Source organism: Salmo trutta, chromosome 11, assembly GCF_901001165.1.
Source record: "Salmo trutta chromosome 11, fSalTru1.1, whole genome shotgun sequence".
NCBI classification, from domain to species: domain Eukaryota; kingdom Metazoa; phylum Chordata; class Actinopteri; order Salmoniformes; family Salmonidae; genus Salmo; species Salmo trutta.
In genome coordinates, this window is record NC_042967.1 from 20,990,503 (window position 1) to 21,009,322 (window position 18,820).

Here is an 18,820-nt window from a genome sequence, read left to right on the forward strand (position 1 = left end):
TCGTTTGTGATCATTTTTTTCAACGTGTCAACTCTGAACGTTTTTCTTTGAGAGTTGACGACCAGAAATAACTCTGTTTTTGTGTTTTTGATTTTCAACAACTTGGGATTTGCCTTTAAATCATCAGTGAAAATGTAAACTGCAGCTGATGTTTGACACAGAAAGGAGAACTGTTTTTCAAAAGACCTGATGTCACCTCTGAGATTGGCCACCACCATAGGCTTAGTGAAGATGTCGATGTTTCTGTTCCCACATGGAAGGTACCAGCTGATTTCAACCAGACCATCTGAGATTCTATGAGGGACATTTCCACATTCCATATCATGATGAACAAATGTATCATGGTACTGTTGAGGGTTACTAAGCAGTTTGTTCAAGATCTGAGACTTGGACACTCTGATCTCCCCTAACCTAACAAAGGACACCAAGGGAATATCAGAGAGTACAATTCTCTCCTCCACAAAAGCCTTTGTGGATGTTTGGGAAGAGAGTCTAAACTTCTTCACTATGTCCCTTAAGGCCCACAGCATCAAAGTGCTTTGTTTTTGGTCACAGTTTGGCAGCAAGAAAGGAACAGCAAACTGACACATGGACATTTTCTGCACCATCTCCTGCTGCAGGAAAACATCTGAGCACAGAAACAGGGCTGTAATCAGGTCCAGTGGATTAATTACATTGCTGCTATCAGTGTCAGTGTCCAGGTTGTCTACACCATAATTGGAAACCTCCTGGTCAGTGGTCAGGCATTTTACACTCCTAGCATTCACATTTGCCATCATTAATTTCTTAAGGAAGGCCCCTGGAAGTGACTGCATAGTGGTAAGAGGTTCATCTGATGTAATATCAGCATTTATCTCAAGGACAGTACTTAACGTCAGCTTGTTTTCATAATTATCTTCTAGTCCAGTCTTTGACAACAGCTCCCTGAGACAGGATCCTGTAAATAGAAAAGGAAGATCAGGAAATAGGAAATATTCAGGGAAATCACCATCATATATTTCTCATCAGGGAAGATACTGTACCATCACATCCCATATTGACACATCAATTATGATTAGCTCATTTACATTATAGTCATTTAGATAACTAGTCAGTTTGACACCAAAGATAATACTTAAGTAGGTTACTTCATTACAACATTAACTTAAAATGAACCTTAAAAATAGCAGTGTTGGGTGATATGGAAAGCCATATTCAATAAATAATAGAATAATACTCGTAGGAAAGGTTTTCATCTTTAGCTCACAATCTGTGGATACTATTTGACTAGAAAGGTTCTAAATGTTTGTAAAACATCACAATTGAAAAATAAATGGTACATGGAAACCAAACGAGGGTGGTCTATGGTGATGGGTGGGATGGGCTGAGAGGCTGAGGGGTGAGATTAAAGAGCTTATGTTTGGTAATGTATTATTATGTGATTGCTGTATATAAAAGTACCAGGTATGTACAATGTATATTTAAAATGTATGTGTAAAATGTATGTATATGTAGCAGAAAACCTGTAAAAAAGAAAAAAAAAAGATGTGTCCTCCGAAGAGGTGGGTGGTGGATGGGTTAATAAACATCTTACTTTTTACATTTTTCATAAGTAGGGTACTTCCTTACTTGTGGTGAGGGTTGTTGACACCAGTTGACTTTGCCTTCCATCTTCCAGCATAGTGCAGACAGTGACAGAGTACTGAGTACCACCTTGCAGGTCAGAGAGAGTGATGCTGTGTGAAGATGTGGTAGTGATGTGTGGTTCTGTCCCTGGACAGTGGTAGGAGATCTGGTAATGATGTTGGGTTTGGTCCAATCCTGGTGGCTGGCTCCAGCTAACAGCAGCTGATGTGGTGTCCGCTGAGTCAACAGTCAGCTGGTCTGGAGCAGGAAGTACTAAGGGAAAAATACATTATTGTCAGTGTTACAGTTTAACACAGATGAACTGCAATAAGAGGTAGATCGCTTACTAGTGTAGATGGTTGTAGAGACAGGTTCACTCTGTTCCCCATTGTTCAGCACAGTAGAGACACTGATGGTGTACTGACTACCAGGTCGTAGGTCAGAGAGTGTCTTGTAGCAGTTCTCAGTGCATGCTGCCTGAGTTTCTGTTCCTGGGCTGCAGTAGGATATGAGGAAGTGTTGTGGGATTCCATCCATTCTTTGAGCGTTGGTCCAGCAAAGGTCCAGGGAGGTGGTTTGCAACTTTTCTATTGTTAAGTCCCTAGTGGCTTGGAACACTAAGATGAAAATAGGATTTGTTTGAGTAAAGAGGATGGAAATATGAAAGGAAACACCAGTAACATCTCTAGAAACAACAGTCTTGATAACAAACACCATTAACATCTCTAGAAACAAGTCTAGATAATAAACACCAGTAATATCTCTAGAAACAACAGTCTAGATAATAAACAACAGTAATATCTCTAGAAACAACAGTCTAGATAATAAACAACAGTAATATCTCTAGAAACAACAGTCTAGATAATAAACAACAGTAATATCTCTAGAAACAACAGTCTAGATAATAAACAACAGTAATATCTCTAGAAACAACAGTCTAGATAATAAACAACAGTAATATCTCTAGAAACAACAGTCTTGATAACAAACACCATTAACATCTCTAGAAACAACAGTCTTGATAACAAACACCATTAACATCTCTAGAAACAACAGTCTTGATAACAAACACCATTAACATCTCTAGAAACAACAGTATTGATAACAAACACCATTAACATCTCTAGAAACAACAGTCTAGATAATAAACACTAGTAACATCTCTAGAAACATCAGTCTAGATAATAAACACCAGTACTCTACCTGTGAATACAGATGCAGAGACCCATCTGCTTTGGCTGCCATCTTTGGCTGCCATCGTCATTTTATTTAACTACCGTTTGAGTCAATTTCTTCCATGATTGCATATACACCTACCATCAGCGTTCAGTGTTCTGTGTTGGTCTCCATCAAAACTCTGTGAAAACAAGGTAAATCAACAAAATTATAATTTTACTGAATATTAAACTGAATAAGGAATGTATAGAGATACTTGCATATTATATATCAACCCATTGAAGAGCAAAGATTAACCCCAGTAGTTACCTGTCTTCCAGATAAACCCCAGTAGCTACCTGTCTTCCAGATAAACCCCAGTAGTTACCTGTCTTCCAGATAAACCCCAGTAGCTACCTGTCTTCCAGATTAACCCCAGTAGTTACCTGTCTTCCAGATTAACCCCAGTAGTTACCTGTCTTCCAGATTAACCCCAGTAGTTACCTGTCTTCCAGATAAACCCCAGTAGCTACCTGTCTTCCAGATTAACCCCAGTAGTTACCTGTCTTCCAGATAAACCCCAGTAGTTACCTGTCTTCCAGATAAACCCCAGTAGCTACCTGTCTTCCAGATTAACCCCAGTAGTTACCTGTCTTCCAGATTAACCCCAGTAGCTACCTGTCTTCCTGCTTTCTTTGTCTCAAGGAGGATGGTATCATGTCCTTTGTGTTTTTTCTCTGCACACTGACTGCAGATCAGCATCTGGTCTGTCCTGCAGAACATCTCCACAGGACAGTGGTCATGTTGACAGAGTTTCTCCTCCAGGTCTCCAGTCACATCCACCAGTGTGTGTCTCTTTAGTTTAGGTATTGTATAGTGCTGTCTGATGTGGGTCTCACAGTAGGACACAATGCAGGTCTGACAGAACTTCACAGCTTGGACCTCAGAGCAGATATCACAGGGTACCTCTACTGGCCTGGTTGGGAATTGGAAATAACAGTTATCAAATACATTGATCACAAGAACCTGATCCATTCAGTTTAACACATAACGGCCTGATAATATAACACATGGTAACCTACTCATAACTATGATGACAACCTACTCATAACTATGATGACAACCTACTCATAACTATGATGACAACCTAATCATAACTATCACAATTGGGGCGGCAGGTAGCCTAGTGGTTAGAGCGTTGGACTACTAACGAAAGGAGAATCTCACCCTTTGTTTCGTAGAGCGACCCCTCCTTTGAAAAGAATAGGGTATTCCATGGATCGGTCAGTCTTCATTGATAGAAAACCAGAGGAAAAAGACTCTAATAAAAAACGAAATGCAAAAAATATACTTAATTGAGTATATTCATCTCTTCCACATAATAACTATTTGACTCGCCATAATGTGAATGTAATCGTATCTTCTTCTAGCCAACTACACGCCTTAACAATCATTATAGGTAGGGCTGTGGAGGGTCACAAAATTTAGTCAGCCGGTGATTGTGATGATGGCGCCGGAGAGGATGGCTGGCATTTTATGGGCTCTTAACCAACCGTGCTATTTTGTTGTTCTTTTCGCATAGTTTGTAACTTATTTTGTACATAATGTTGCTGCTACCATCTCTTATGACCGAAAATAACTTCTGGACATCAGAACAGCGATTACTCACCTTGAACTGGACGAATAATCTTTCTTTAATGAGTCGGAACGAGAGGGATTTACTCCAGACACCCGACAAGGCCCTCATCCCCGTCATTTGCAGGAGAAAAAGACGGAGATATCGCGGAAGGAGATCGGGGTGCCTTGTAAGGATGCGGCGACGATTGGCTAATCTGTCTTTGCCATCGGTACTATTGACCAATGTACAATCGCTGGATAATAAAGTGGACGAACTACAAGCACGTTTATCCTAGCAACGGGTCATTAAAACCTGTTAGGGATAGGGGGCAGTATTCACACGGCCGGATAAAAAACGTACCCGATTTAATCTGGTTATTACTACTGCCCAGAAACTAGAATATGCATATAATTATTGGCTTTGGATAGAAAACACCTTAAAGTTTCTAAAACTGTTTGAATGGTGTCTGTGAGTATAACAGAACTCATATGGCAGGCAAAAACCTGAGAAGATTCCTTACAGGAAGTGGCCTGTCTGACAATTTCTTGGGCTTCTTGACTCTCTTTATTGAAAACTTAGGATCTCTGCTGTAACGTGACACTTCCTACGGCTCCCATAGGCTCTCAGAAGGCGGGAAAAAGCTGAATGATGTAATTGCAGCCCCTGACTGAAAAGCATTAGCGCCTTTGGTAAGTGGTCTATCAGAGGACAATGAGACTGAGGCGCATGCACGAGGCGACCCTATGTTTTTATTTTCTCTCTCTTTGAACTAAAACAGGGTTTCCCGGTCGGAATATTATCGCTTTTTTACGAGAAAAATTGCATAAAAATTGATTTTAAACAGCGGTTGACATGCTTCGAAGTACGGTAATGGAATATTTAGAATTTTTTTGTCACGAAACGCGTCGGGCGCGTCACCCTTCTTTACCCTTCGGATAGTGTCTTGAACGCACGAACAAAACAGAGGATATTTGAACATAACTATGGATTATTTTGAACCAAACCAACATTTGTTATTGAAGTAGAAGTCCTTGGAGTGCATTCTGACGAAGAACAGCAAAGGTAATAAAATTTTTCTTATAGTAAATCTGACTTTGGTGAGGGCTAAACTTGGTGGGTGTCTAAATAGCTAGCCCGTGATGGCTGGGCTATCTACTCAGAATATTGCAAAATGTGCTTTCACCGAAAAGCTATTTTAAAATCGGACATAGCGATTGCATAAAGGAGTTCTGTATCTATAATTCTTAAAATAATTGTTATGTTTTTTGTGAACGTTTATCGTGAGTAATTTAGTAAATTCACCGGAAGTTTGCGGTGGGTATGCTAGTCCTGAACGTCACATGCTAATGTAAAAAGCTGTTTTTTGATATAAATATGAACTTGATTGAACAAAACATGCATGTATTGTATAACATAATATCCTAGGATTGTCATCTGATGAAGATCATCAAAGGTTAGTGCTGCATTTAGCTGTGGTTTGGGTTTATGTGACATTATATGCTAGCTTGAAAAATGGATGTCTGATTATTTCTGGCTGGGTACTCTGCTGACATAATCTAATGTTTTGCTTTCGTTGTAAAGCCTTTTTGAAATCTGACAGTGTGGTTAGATTAACGAGAGTCTTGTCTTTAAAATGGTGTAAAATAGTCATATGTTTGAGAAATTGAAGTAATAGCATTTCTAAGGTATTTGAATAACGCGCCACGGGATTCAACTGGCTGTTGAGTAGGTGGGACGATTTCGTCCCACTGGCCCTAGAGAGGTTAAAAACTGTAATATCTTATGTTTCACCGAGTCGTGGCTGAACGGGGACATGAATAACATACAGCTGGCGGGTTTTACACTGCATCGGCAGGATAAAACAGCAGCCTCTGGTAAGACAAGGGGTGGGGGTCTATGTATATTTGTAAATAACAGCTGGTGCACAATATCTAAGGAAGTCTCAAGGTTTTGCTTGACTGAGGTAGAGTATCTCATGATAAGATGTAGACCACACTATCTACCAGGAGAGTTTCAGCTATATTCTTTGTAGCTGTTGTCACGCCCTGACCTGAGAGAGACTTTTTATGTCTCTATTTAGGTTTGGTCAGGGTGTGATTTGGGTGGTCATTCTATGTTCTATTTTCTGTTTTGGATTTCTTTCTTTTGGCCTGGTATGGCTCTCAATCCGGGACAGCTGTACATCGTTGTCGCTGATTGGGAGCCATACTTAGGTAGCCTGTTTTCCTTTGGGTTTTTGTGGGTAGTTGTTTTCTGTCTTGTGTGTGTTCACCTGGCAGAACTGTTGGCTTTCGTTTTCTTGTTTGATTTAAAGTGTCTCATTAAAAATAAATATGACCACTTACCACGCTGCATCTTGGTCCCCTCTTCCAGACGATCGTTACAGAACTACCCACCACAACTGGATCAAGCAGCGTGCTCGGGAGGAGATGGACACCTGGTCTCATCAGGAGTGGATTGGGAGGAGAGACTGGACTTGGGGCCAGGTGATCGAGAGATATCGGAGCCTACCCGGGAAGAACAAGAGGCAGCCCCAAGTCTGTTTTGCTAGCACAGACTGGAATATGCTCCGGGATTCTTCTGATGGCATTGAGGAGTACACCACATCAGTCACTGGCTTCATCAAAAAGTGCATCAATGACGTCGTCCCCACAGTGACTGTTTGTACATACCCCAACCAGAAGCCATGGATTACAGGCAACATCCTCACTGAGCTGCCGCTTTCAAGGAGCCTAAGAACATAGAAATAGAACACATAGAATAAACCCCCTGTCACGCCCTGACCTACTCTACCATAGAAAATAACAGCTTAACATGGTCAGGACGTGACACTCTTACTGTAAACAGCATTCACCTTGTTTTACTACTTCCCTCTCTCAGCCTTTTGAAACATCTCATTGGTGTAGTAGCTTGTTCGACAGCATTAAACAGGAACAGGCAAAGCAGAAACACTAATCGAAATCAGAACATTGACTGATATACACTGAGTGTACAAAACATTAAGGACACAATCCTAATATTGAGTTAGGTGGGCTATGTACAGGTGCAGTGATCTGTGAGCTGCTCTGACAGCTGGTGCTTAAAGCTAGTGAGGGAGATATGAGTCTCCAGTTTCAGTGATTTTTGCAGTTCGTTCCAGTCATTGGCAGCAGAGAACTGGAAGGAAAGGCGACCAAAGGATGAATTGGCTTTGGGGGTGACCAGTGAGATATACCGGCTGGAGTGCGTGCTACGAGTGGGTGCTGCTACGGTGACCAGTGAGCTGAGATAAGGCTGGGCTTTACCTAGCAGGGACTTGTAGATAACCTGTAGCCAGTGGGTTTGGCGACGAGTATGAAGCGAGGGCCAACCAACGAGAGCGTACAGGTCGCAGTGGTGGGTAGTATATGGGGCTTTGGTGACAAAACGGATGGCACTGTGATAGACTGCATCCAATTTGTTGAGTAGAGTGTTGGAGGTTATTTTATAGATGACATCACCAAAGTTGAGGATCGGTAGGATGGTCAGTTTTACGAGGGTATGTTTGGCAGCATGAGTGAAGGATGCTTTGTTGTGATATAGGAAGCCGATTCTAGATTTAATTATGGGTTGGAGATGCTTAATGTGAGTCTGGAAGGAGAGTTTACAGTCTAACCAGACGCCTAGGTATTTGTAGTTGTCCACATATTCTAAGTCAGAGCCGTCCAGAGTAGTGATGCTGGACGGGCGGGCAGGAGCGGGCAGTGATCGATTGAATAGCATGCATTTAGTTTTACTTGCATTTAAGAGCAGTTGGAGGCCACGGAAGGAGAGTTGTATGGCATTGAAGCTCGTCTGGAGGTTAGTTAACACAGTGTCCAAAGAGGGGCCAGAAGTATACAGAATGGTGTTGTCTGCATAGAGGTGGATCAGAGAATCACCAGCAGCAAGAGCGACATCATTGATGTATACAGAGAAGAGAGTCGGCCCGAGAATTGAACCCTGTGGCACCCCCATAGAGACTGCCAGATGTACGGCAGGAAGCTTGGCCCCAGTGATGCACTGGGCGCTTCGCACTACGCTCTGTAGTGCCTTGCGGTCAGAGGCCGAGCAGTTGCCATACCAGGCAGTGATGCAACCCGTCAGGATGCTCTCAGTGGTGCAGCTGTAGAAACTTTTGAGGATCTGAGGACCCATGCCAAATCTTTTCTGTCTTCTGAGTGGGAATAGGTTTTGTCGTGGCCACGACTGTCTCGGTGTGCTTGGACCATGTTAGTTTGTTGGTGATGTGGACACCAAGGAACTTGAAGCTCTCAACCTGCTCCACTACAGTCCCGCCGATGAGAATGGGGGCTTGCTCGGTCCACCTTTTCCTGTAGTCCACAATCATCTCCTTTGTCTTGATCACGTTGAGGGAGAGGTTGTTTAGTCCCAGGCTCCTTAGCTTAGTGATGAGCTTTGAGGGCAGTATGGTGTTGAACTCTGAGCTGTAGTCAATGAATAGCATTCTCACATAGGTGTTCCTTTTGTCCAGGTTTGAAAGGGCAGTGTTGAGTGCAATAGAGATTGCATCATCTGTGGATCTGTTGGGGCGGTATGCAAATAGGAATGGGTCTAGGGTTTCTGGGATAATGGTGTTGATGTGAGCCATGACCTGCCTTTCAAAGCAATTCATGGCTACAGACATGAGTGCTACGGGTCGGTAGTCATTTAGGCAGGTTACCTTAGTGTTCTTGGGCACAGGGACTATGGTGGTTTGCTTGAAACATGTTGGTATTACAGACTCAGACAGGGAGAGGTTGAACATGTCAGTGAAGACACTTGCCAGTTGGTCAGCGCATGCTCGCAGTACATGTCCTGGTAATCCGTCTGGCCCTGCAGCCTTGTGAATGTTGCCCTGTTTGAAGGTCTTACTCACATCGGCTGCGGAGAGCGATCACACAGTCGTCCGAAACAGCTGATGCTCTCATGCATGTTTCAGTGTTATTTGCCTCGAAGCGAGCATAGAAGTAATTTAGCTTGTCTGGTAGGCTCGTGTCACTGGGCAGCTCTCGGCTGTGCTTCCCTTTGTAGTCTGTAATGTTTGCAAACCCTGCCACATGCGTCGAACGTCGAAGCCGGTGTAGTATTATTCAATCTTAGTCCTGTATTGACACTTTGCCTGTTTGATGGTATGCAGGAGGGCATAGCGGGATTTCTTATAAGCTTCCTTATAAGTCCCGCTCCTTGAAAGCGGCAGCTCTACCCTTTAGCTCAGTGCGGATGATGCCTGTTATCCATGGCTTCTGGTTGGGGTATGTATGTACAGTCACTGTGGGGACGACGTCATCGATGCACTTATTGATGAAGCCAGTGTCGTGACGTTGTATTAGTTAATGTGACGACTGTTGCTCATCAAATGATTAACGGTTTATAATGGCGTGATTAAATGAATCAAGCAATGAATCAAGCAATTATTAACTCATTAACCTGGGGCACCATGGGAAAATTGGTTTTATTGAGTTTCTATTTCCCAAATTAACTCAAAGAATATCAGAATATCGATTTTACAACAGTCGCTAAATGAATGAACCTCTAGTCTCATGTCTGAACGTCGCATAATCCGGGAATCTGCACGAACCCGGGCTACACCAATGAGTTTCCCACACCAATCTTAGTTGATTATTTATTTACTAGCAAGCTAAAATGATGATAAAAAAATACACATACACAAAACACAGTCTAGGCTATTGATTAGGACTTAGTATAACAGGCCAACACACTATGGTGCGTGTTACCCAAAATGGGGATTTCAAAGAGAGAGAAACAAAGAAAGTACACGAGAGAAATATACATTTGGGTTCATTTGTCAGCTATGCTTATTTAAACCTAGCCTTGCCCCGAACTGCCGCTCTTATGGGTCAGAATATAATGATGTAATTACGTGTTGGAGGTCTCAGGTGGGAAGTTCCGCGTGGGTCGTTTAGGCTGCTCAATGACGCACTTCTCCGGCGCAACTCTCTGGTTGTCCTCACGATGTCAGTGTCCTTCTTGGCTTAGTGGTCTGATCCCTCGCCCTTGCTCTGAAAGGGGTCTTCTGAGGACAGACAACTCTGTAGCTCAGAGCTCACAGCTTAGGAATGAAACAGTGTAGATACCGCGATTCAATGGAGAGTGGAGGCTAGGTGGTTCGGCTTGAATTCACCCGCTTAGACACAGCTACTTATCCGTAGCTTATGTAGAAAAAGATGTATTTGTCTTCAACCTTGTGTTTCGTTTTGGGGTTCGTTGACTAAGTGACCTCAAGCTGCAGCGAAGGTCTAACAAAGTCAACGCACCCCAAAAAGTACGGCTTCTTCACCTACATGGATCGTCAGAGACCAGCCACCCGGACAGCTGATGAAACTGAGGAGTATTTCTGTCTGTAATAAAGCCCTTTTGTGGGGAAAAAGTAATTTTCATTGGCTGGGTCTGGCTCCTCAGTGGGTGGTCCTATGCCCTCCCAGGCCCACCCATGGCTGTGCCCCTGCCCAGTCATGTGAAATCCATAGATTAGGGCCCAATGTCACGTCCTGACCAGTATAAGGGTTATTTGTTATTGTAGGTTGGTCAGGACGTGACAGAGGGTATTTGTTTTATGTGTTTCGGGGTGGTGTTTTTGTAGAAGGGAATTTGATTTAGGTATTCCGGGGTTTTGGGGCACTGTTCCTTGTTTATGTATTTCTATGTTTAGTCTAGTTGGTTGTATTTCTATGTTTAGGTTAATGGGGGGGTTGGACTCTCAATTGGAGGCAGGTGCTTTCTCGTTGCCTCTGATTGAGAGTCCTATATATGGGTATGTGTTTGGTTTAGTGTTTGTGGGAGATTGTCTCTTGTTTTGCGTGTGTGAGCCTTACAAGACTGTTTGGTTGTTCGTGAGTTTTTCGTCGTTTGTTATTTTGGTGTTCACTTTGTTTGAAAATAAATGAAGATGAGCATCCACATCCCTGCTGCGTTTTGGTCCTCCTTTCCCGACGACAACCGTGACACCCAATTTATTTATTTAAATTGACTGATTTCCTTATATGAACTGTAACTCAGTAAAATCGCTGATATTGTTGCATGTTGCGCTTATATTTTTGTTCAGTATGTAAAAGCTAAACTTTGCCCATCCACCTCTCCTTTGGCCTTTTCAAAGACTGATGTAACAGTCTTGAGATGCATTTGATTCAAAATCTTTCCTCCCCAGAATTCGGTTTCCTGCTGCACTCTTTTCAACTCCAGTCTTGCCCACCAGCACAATCTGGACCTCATCATGGAGTTCTGTTGGATTACAAGGACACTGTTGTTACCTTTGACATGAGTATAACCTTGATGTTCTCCTGTTAGCACATTGATAAACAGCATTTTTCTGTAAAATAGTTTTCCCTCCAAAAAGTGAGTGGAACAAGGGATGGTATCAGTTCACAGTGTGAACAGACAAGAGAATGTGTTTCAGTTAAATAGTTTAATTAAAAATAAAAAAAACAGTTTTCCCTCCAGAAAAAAAAATTAAAAATTATGTGACACCACCAAATGAGAACCCTGAGGACTCAAGGTCTGCTACTGAACTGATTAAGATGATGCAGATCTCTTACTAATGCAGATAGTTCAATGAGGGCCATGCTTTAACACTGGTATTAAACCAGAACCACATGATCAGTTCAGGGTCAGATAATGATATGATGCTTTTAGGGTTCATTGATGGTGAGAAGTTATCAACCACAGATCTAGGATCAGATTTCACCACTGTCAGTACAAACCTTAACAATATGAAGTGTTTATTCACCTGGCAGATCCAAAGGTTAGGGTTATCAGGGATACAATTGGTTAAGTTTAGGTTTAGGCTTAGAATTAATATTACACAGTGTTATAGGCGTAGGGTTAAACAGTGTTATATGTTTAGGGTTAATGTTACACAGTGTTATAGGGTTAATGTTACACAGTGTTATAGGGTTAATGTTACACAGCGTTATAGGGTTAATGTTACACAGCGTTATAGGGTTAATGTTACACAGTGTTATAGGGTTAATGTCACACAGTGTTATAGGCTTAGGGTTAATGTTACACAGTGTTATAGGCTTAGGGTTAATGTTACACAGTGTTATAGGGTTAGAGTTAATGTTACACAGTGTTATAGGGTTAATGTTACACAGTGTTATAGGATTAGGGTTAATGTTACACAGTGTTATAGGATTAGAGTTAATGTTACACAGTGTTATAGGGTTAATGTTACACAGTGTTATAGGGTTAGGGTTAATGTTACACAGTGTTATAGGATTAGAGTTAATGTTACACAGTGTTATAGGGTTAATGTTACACAGTGTTATAGGGTTAGGGTTAATGTTACACAGTGTTATAGGATTAGAGTTAATGTTACACAGTGTTATAGGGTTAATGTTACACAGTGTTATAGGGTTAATGTTACACAGTGTTATAGGATTAATGTTACACAGTGTTATAGGGTTAATGTTACACAGCGTTATAGGGTTAATGTTACACAGTGTAATAGGGTTAATGTTACACAGCGTTATATGGTTAATGTTACACAGCGTTATAGGGTTAATGTTACACAGTGTTATAGGGTTAATGTCACACAGTGTTATAGGCTTAGGGTTAATGTTACACAGTGTTATAGGCTTAGGGTTAATGTTACACAGTGTTATAGGGTTAGAGTTAATGTTACACAGTGTTATAGGGTTAATGTTACACAGTGTTATAGGATTAGGGTTAATGTTACACAGTGTTATAGGATTAGAGTTAATGTTACACAGTGTTATAGGGTTAATGTTACACAGTGTTATAGGGTTAGGGTTAATGTTACACAGTGTTATAGGATTAGAGTTAATGTTACACAGTGTTATAGGGTTAATGTTACACAGTGTTATAGGGTTAGGGTTAATGTTACACAGTGTTATAGGATTAGAGTTAATGTTACACAGTGTTATAGGGTTAATGTTACACAGTGTTATAGGGTTAATGTTACACAGTGTTATAGGATTAATGTTACACAGTGTTATAGGGTTAATGTTACACAGCGTTATAGGGTTAATGTTACACAGTGTTATAGGGTTAATGTTACACAGTGTTATAGGCTTAGGGTTAATGTTACACAGTGTTATAGGCTTAAGGTTAAGGTTACACAGTGTTATAGGGTTAATGTTACACAGTGTTATATTCCTTTTGGTGACTTTAATATTCACATGGAAAAGCCCACAGACCCACTCCAAAAGGCTTTCGGAGCCATCATCGACTCAGTGTGTTTTGTCAAACATGTCTCTGGACCTACTCACTGCCACAGTCATACACTGGACCTAGTTTTGTCCCGTGGAATAAATGTTGTGGATCTTAATGTTTTTCCTCATTATCCTGGACTATCGGACCACCATTTTATTACGTTTGCAATCGCAACAAATAATCTGCTCAGACCCCAACCAAGGAGCATCAAAAGTCGTGCTATAAATTCTCAGACAACCCAAAGATTCCTTGATGCCCTTCCAGACTCCCTCTGCCTACCCAAGGACGTCAGAGGACAAAAATCAGTTAACCACCTTACTGAGGAAGTCAATTTAACCTTGCGCAATACCCTAGATGCAGTTGCACCCCTAAAAACTAAAAACACTTGTCATAAGAAACTAGCTCCCTGGTATACAGAAAATACACGAGCTCTGAAGCAAGCTTCCAGAAAATTGGAACGGAAATGGCGCCACACCAAACTGGAAGTCTTCCGACTAGCTTGGAAAGACAGTACCGTGCAGTATCGAAGAGCCCTCACTGCTGCTCGATCATCCTATTTTTCCAACGTAATTGAGGAAAATAAGAACAATCCGAAATGTATTTTTGATACTGTCGCAAAGCTAACTAAAAAGCAGTATTCCCCAAGAGAGGATGGCTTTCACTTCAGCAGTAATAAATTCATGAACTTCTGTCGAGGAAAAGATCATGATCATTAGAAAGCAAATAACGGACTCCTCTTTAAATCTGCGTATTCCTCCAAAGCTCCGTTGTCCTGAGTCTGCACAACTCTGCCAGGACCTAGGATCAAGGGAGACACTAAAGTGTTTTAGTACTATATCTCTTGACACAATGATGAAAATTATCATGGCCTCTAAACCTTCAAGCTGCATACTGGACCCTATTCCAACTAAACTACTGAAAGAGCTGCTTCCTGTGCTTGGCCCTCCTATGTTGAACATAATAAACGGCTCTCTGTCCACTGGATGTGTACCAAACTCACTAAAAGTGGCAGTAATAAAGCCTCTCTTGAAAAAGCCAAATCTTGACCCAGAAAATATAAAAAACTATCGGCCTATATCGAATCTTCCATTCCTCTCAAAACATTTTGAAAAAGCTGTTGTGCAGCAACTCACTGCCTTCCTGAAGACAAACAATGTATACGAAACGCTTCAGTCTGGTTTTAGACCCCATCATAGCACTGAGACTGCACTTGTGAAGGTGGTAAATTACCTTTTAATGGCGTCAGACCGAGGCTCTGCATCTGCCCTCGTGCTCCTAGATCTTAGTGCTGCTTTTGATACCATCGATCACCACATTCTTTTGGAGAGATTGGAAACCAAATTGGTCTACACGGACAAGTTCTTGCCTGGTTTAGATCTTATCTGTCGGAAAGATATCAGTTTGTCTCTGTGAATGGTTTGTCCTCTGACAAATCAACTGTAAATTTCAGTGTTCCTCAAGGTTCCGTTTTAGGACCACTATTGCTTTCACTATATATTTTACCTCTTGGGTATGTCATTCCAAAACATAATGTTAAATTTCACTGCTATGCGGATGACACACAGCTGTACATTTCAATGAAACATGGTGAAGCCCCAAAATTGCCCTCGCTAGAAGCCTGTGTTTCAGACATAAGGAAGTGGATGGCTGCAAACTTTCTACTTTTAAACTCGGACAAAACAGAGATGCTTGTTCTAGGTCCCAAGAAACAAAGAGATCTTCTGTTGAATCTGACAATTAATCTGGATGGTTGTACAGTCGTCTCAAATAAAACTGTGAAGGACCTTGGCGTTACTCTGGACCCTGATCTCTCTTTTGAATAACATATCAAGACTGTTTCAAGGACAGCTTTTTTCCATCTACGTAACATTGCAAAAATCTGAAACTTTCTGTCCAGAAATGATGCAGAAAAATGTATCCATGCTTTTGTTACTTCTAGGTTGGACTACTGCAATGCTCTACTTTCTGGCTACCCGGATAAAGCACTAAATAAACTTCAGTTAGTGCTAAATACGGCTGCTAGAATCCTGACTAGAACCAAAACATTTGATCATATTACTCCAGTGCTAGCCTCTCTACACTGGCTTCCTGTTAAGGCAAGGGCTAATTTCAAGGTTTTACTGCTAACCTACAAAGCATTACATGGGCTTGCTCCTACCTATCTTTCCGATTTGGTCCTGCCGTACATACCTACACGTACGCTACGGTCACATTAGGGTTAATGTTACACAATGTTATAGGCTTAGGGTTAATGTTACACAGTGTTATAGGCTTAGGGTTAATGTTACACAGTGTTATAGGTTTAGGGTTACACACAGTGTTATAGGTTTAGGGTTACACACAGTGTTATAGGTTTAGGGTTGCACACAGTGTTATAGGTTTAGGGTTACACACAGTGTTATAGGTTTAGGGTTACACACAGTGTTATGGGTTTAGGGTTACACACTGATATAGGCTTAGGGTTACACACAGTGTTATAGGTTTAGGGTTACACACAGTGTTATAGGTTTAGGGTTACACAGTGTTATAGGTTTAGGGTTACACACAGTGTTATAGGTTTAGGGTTATGTTATAAGAATTTTATATCTTGATGATAACAATCAATAATCAATTCGCCTTGACTAATGCCCAAGGTTTGTAAGACAATGGGTTAAAATAATTAGGCAAGGACTCAGCTTTCTGCAAAAGGTTTCTGTAGCTTTATTCATGAGAACGTTCTGGCGTCAGGATAACAAAACAGTCATTATATAGTTCTTGCTTACTTACGCACATGCATTTACACACAATCTGTTGATGACCTGCAACCCCCATAAACTTCTCACACTGTTTATCACCTTCTGGCTCAGCCTGTTCCTTTCCTTCAAGGTTAGGAACTCTCTGAGGTTTTACTCCCTTGACCATCTGGTTCTCTATCTCTCTATACTAATTGCATACACACATTTCTTTCCCTCTCAAGTGGTTCCTGGACTTTCCGGAACTAATCAGACTAATCGATCCCTACATTGATCATTACATTGATTATTCATTAACCCTGCTGTATGACTAATAATTCATCATGGTTTATTGATTCATTTACCTTTATTAGATAATTCTCTTATCAGGTTACACACAGTGTTATAGGTTTAGGGTTACACACAGTGTTATAGGTTTAGGGTTACACACAGTGTTATAGGTTTAGGGTTACACACAGTGTTATAGGTTTAGGGTTACACACAGTGTTATAGGTTTAGGGTTACACACAGTGTTATAGGTTTAGGGTTACACACAGTGTTATAGGTTTAGGGTTACACACAGTGTTATAGGTTTAGGGTTACACAGTGTTATAGGATTAGGGTTACACACAGTGTTATAGGATTAGGGTTACACAGTGTTATAGGTTTAGGGTTACACACAGTGTTATAGGTTTAGGGTTACACACAGTGTTATAGGATTAGGGTTACACACAGTGTTATAGGTTTAGGGTTACACAGTGTTATAGGATTAGGGTTACACACAGTGTTATAGGTTTAGGGTTACACAGTGTTATAGGATTAGGGTTACACACAGTGTTATAGGTTTAGGGTTACACAGTGTTATAGGATTAGGGTTACACACAGTGTTATAGGTTTAGGGTTACACACATTGTTATAGGCCAGGTGATATAATCAGAAGTTGCAGTCTTTGGAACTCGCACCAATCACATTAGTTCTGCCCTAATAAGATTGAATAATGAAAAATGTGACGGGCCACTAGTGATTCATTAACCATCTGACCCATTGAAGTAGAGAGAAAGGTAATGTTCCAGGTCATCTGTTTTTGCAGTCTTGTTGAGCACATTATCTGATGTCACAACACCTGGAGAAGAGTTTTCAGCAACCCCATTCATGTGATATACATGGCTAAATAATAGTTGGCAAGTTACATTTCAAGCCCATTATGTCAAAATAGACTTGTTTAAAGCCCTCTGCTTTATACCTCTGAAGCCCTCCCATGTCATGGTATATTTTCATAGAACTGTACAGTGCAGAGGAGGCTGGTGGGATGAGCTATAGGAGGATGGGCTCATTGTAATGGCTAGAATGGAATTAATGGAATGGAGACAAACATGTGGTTTCCATACATTTGATGTGATTTATACCGTTCCATTTAAACCATTCCAGCCATTATAATGAGTCCATCCTCCTATAGCTCCTACCACCAGCCTCCTCTGGTACGGTGTCATTGAATATCCTTTACTGAATCAAAGTGTATCGATGTGAACAATCCCTCTGTAAATATTGATGTACATGTTAACTTTCTGCATTTTCTTTTTACCATCTTTACTGGGGAAAAGGTAGATATTCATAACTATATAGCCTCTATAGCTCATGAAGCATTGTGGGGATACATAGATACATTGTTGTTCACTAACTCTGTAGACCAACTAGTGCATAAATTAAACATGGAATGGAGAACTTAGTGCATCAGTTATCAGTAAAATGAAAACATGGACTGGACAACAGTAATGTTCACTAGTAGGATACACTACAGTAGTTATCAGTATAATGAAAACATGGACTAACAGTAATGTTCACTAGTAGGCTACACTACAGTAGTTATCAGTATAATGAAAACATTGACTAGACTGCCAGTAATGTTCACTACTAGGATACACTACATCAGTTATCAGTATAATGAAAACATGGACTGGACTAACAGTAATGTTCACTGTAGACTACAGTACACACATAAATAAGAGTGTCTTAACAAATCAAGGTATCTATCCAGCACTGCCTCAATAATCTCATAATATAATGCTGATGGCTGCTGTATTATCCTAGTGTGATAAATCAGTTGATTTAGGATGGACTACTTATAAAGGTGCACCATCATCATGTGATTTAGTTGATCATTTTCTTGTCAGTAGTTTCTAATTAAATTGTATACTGTAGTATACACCACTCCATCATTTTAGGACATATTTATCTGATGGAGAACAGTGATTCATCAACCTCACAAGTAGCCTAGTAATTCATAAACACCTGACCCATTTAATTATTTTTTTGCAGTTACGCTACGATCTTATCAGATCTCACAGCGCATGGAGAAGTATTTATCACGTCAGGAAACCCATTCATGTAACATAGCAATCTTGGTAATACTTCATTTTAAGGGGTCCATATTATAGTATAATTATATATGTGATTACACTAACAAGTATTGTCATTAATTGTAATAATTCATAGTTACACTGTAATAACAACATGCAACTGGTTGTAATTGCAGTCTAAG

The 18,820-nt window shown here is 40.8% G+C and overlaps 1 protein-coding gene across 1 annotated transcript; it reads right to left on the bottom strand.

The window, feature by feature from the left end:
- Positions 1 to 406: 406 nt before the first annotated feature.
- On the bottom strand, positions 407 to 2,202 carry LOC115202021 (fibronectin-like). Its single transcript, XM_029765877.1, has 4 exons — positions 1,953 to 2,202; positions 1,609 to 1,878; positions 587 to 937; positions 407 to 411 (listed from the first exon to the last, which is right to left on the bottom strand). The coding sequence occupies exons 1-4, from the start codon at positions 2,140 to 2,142 to the stop codon at positions 407 to 409; spliced, it is 816 nt and encodes a 271-aa protein (XP_029621737.1). The 5' UTR covers positions 2,143 to 2,202.
- Between the last annotated feature and the right edge of the window lie 16,618 nt (positions 2,203 to 18,820).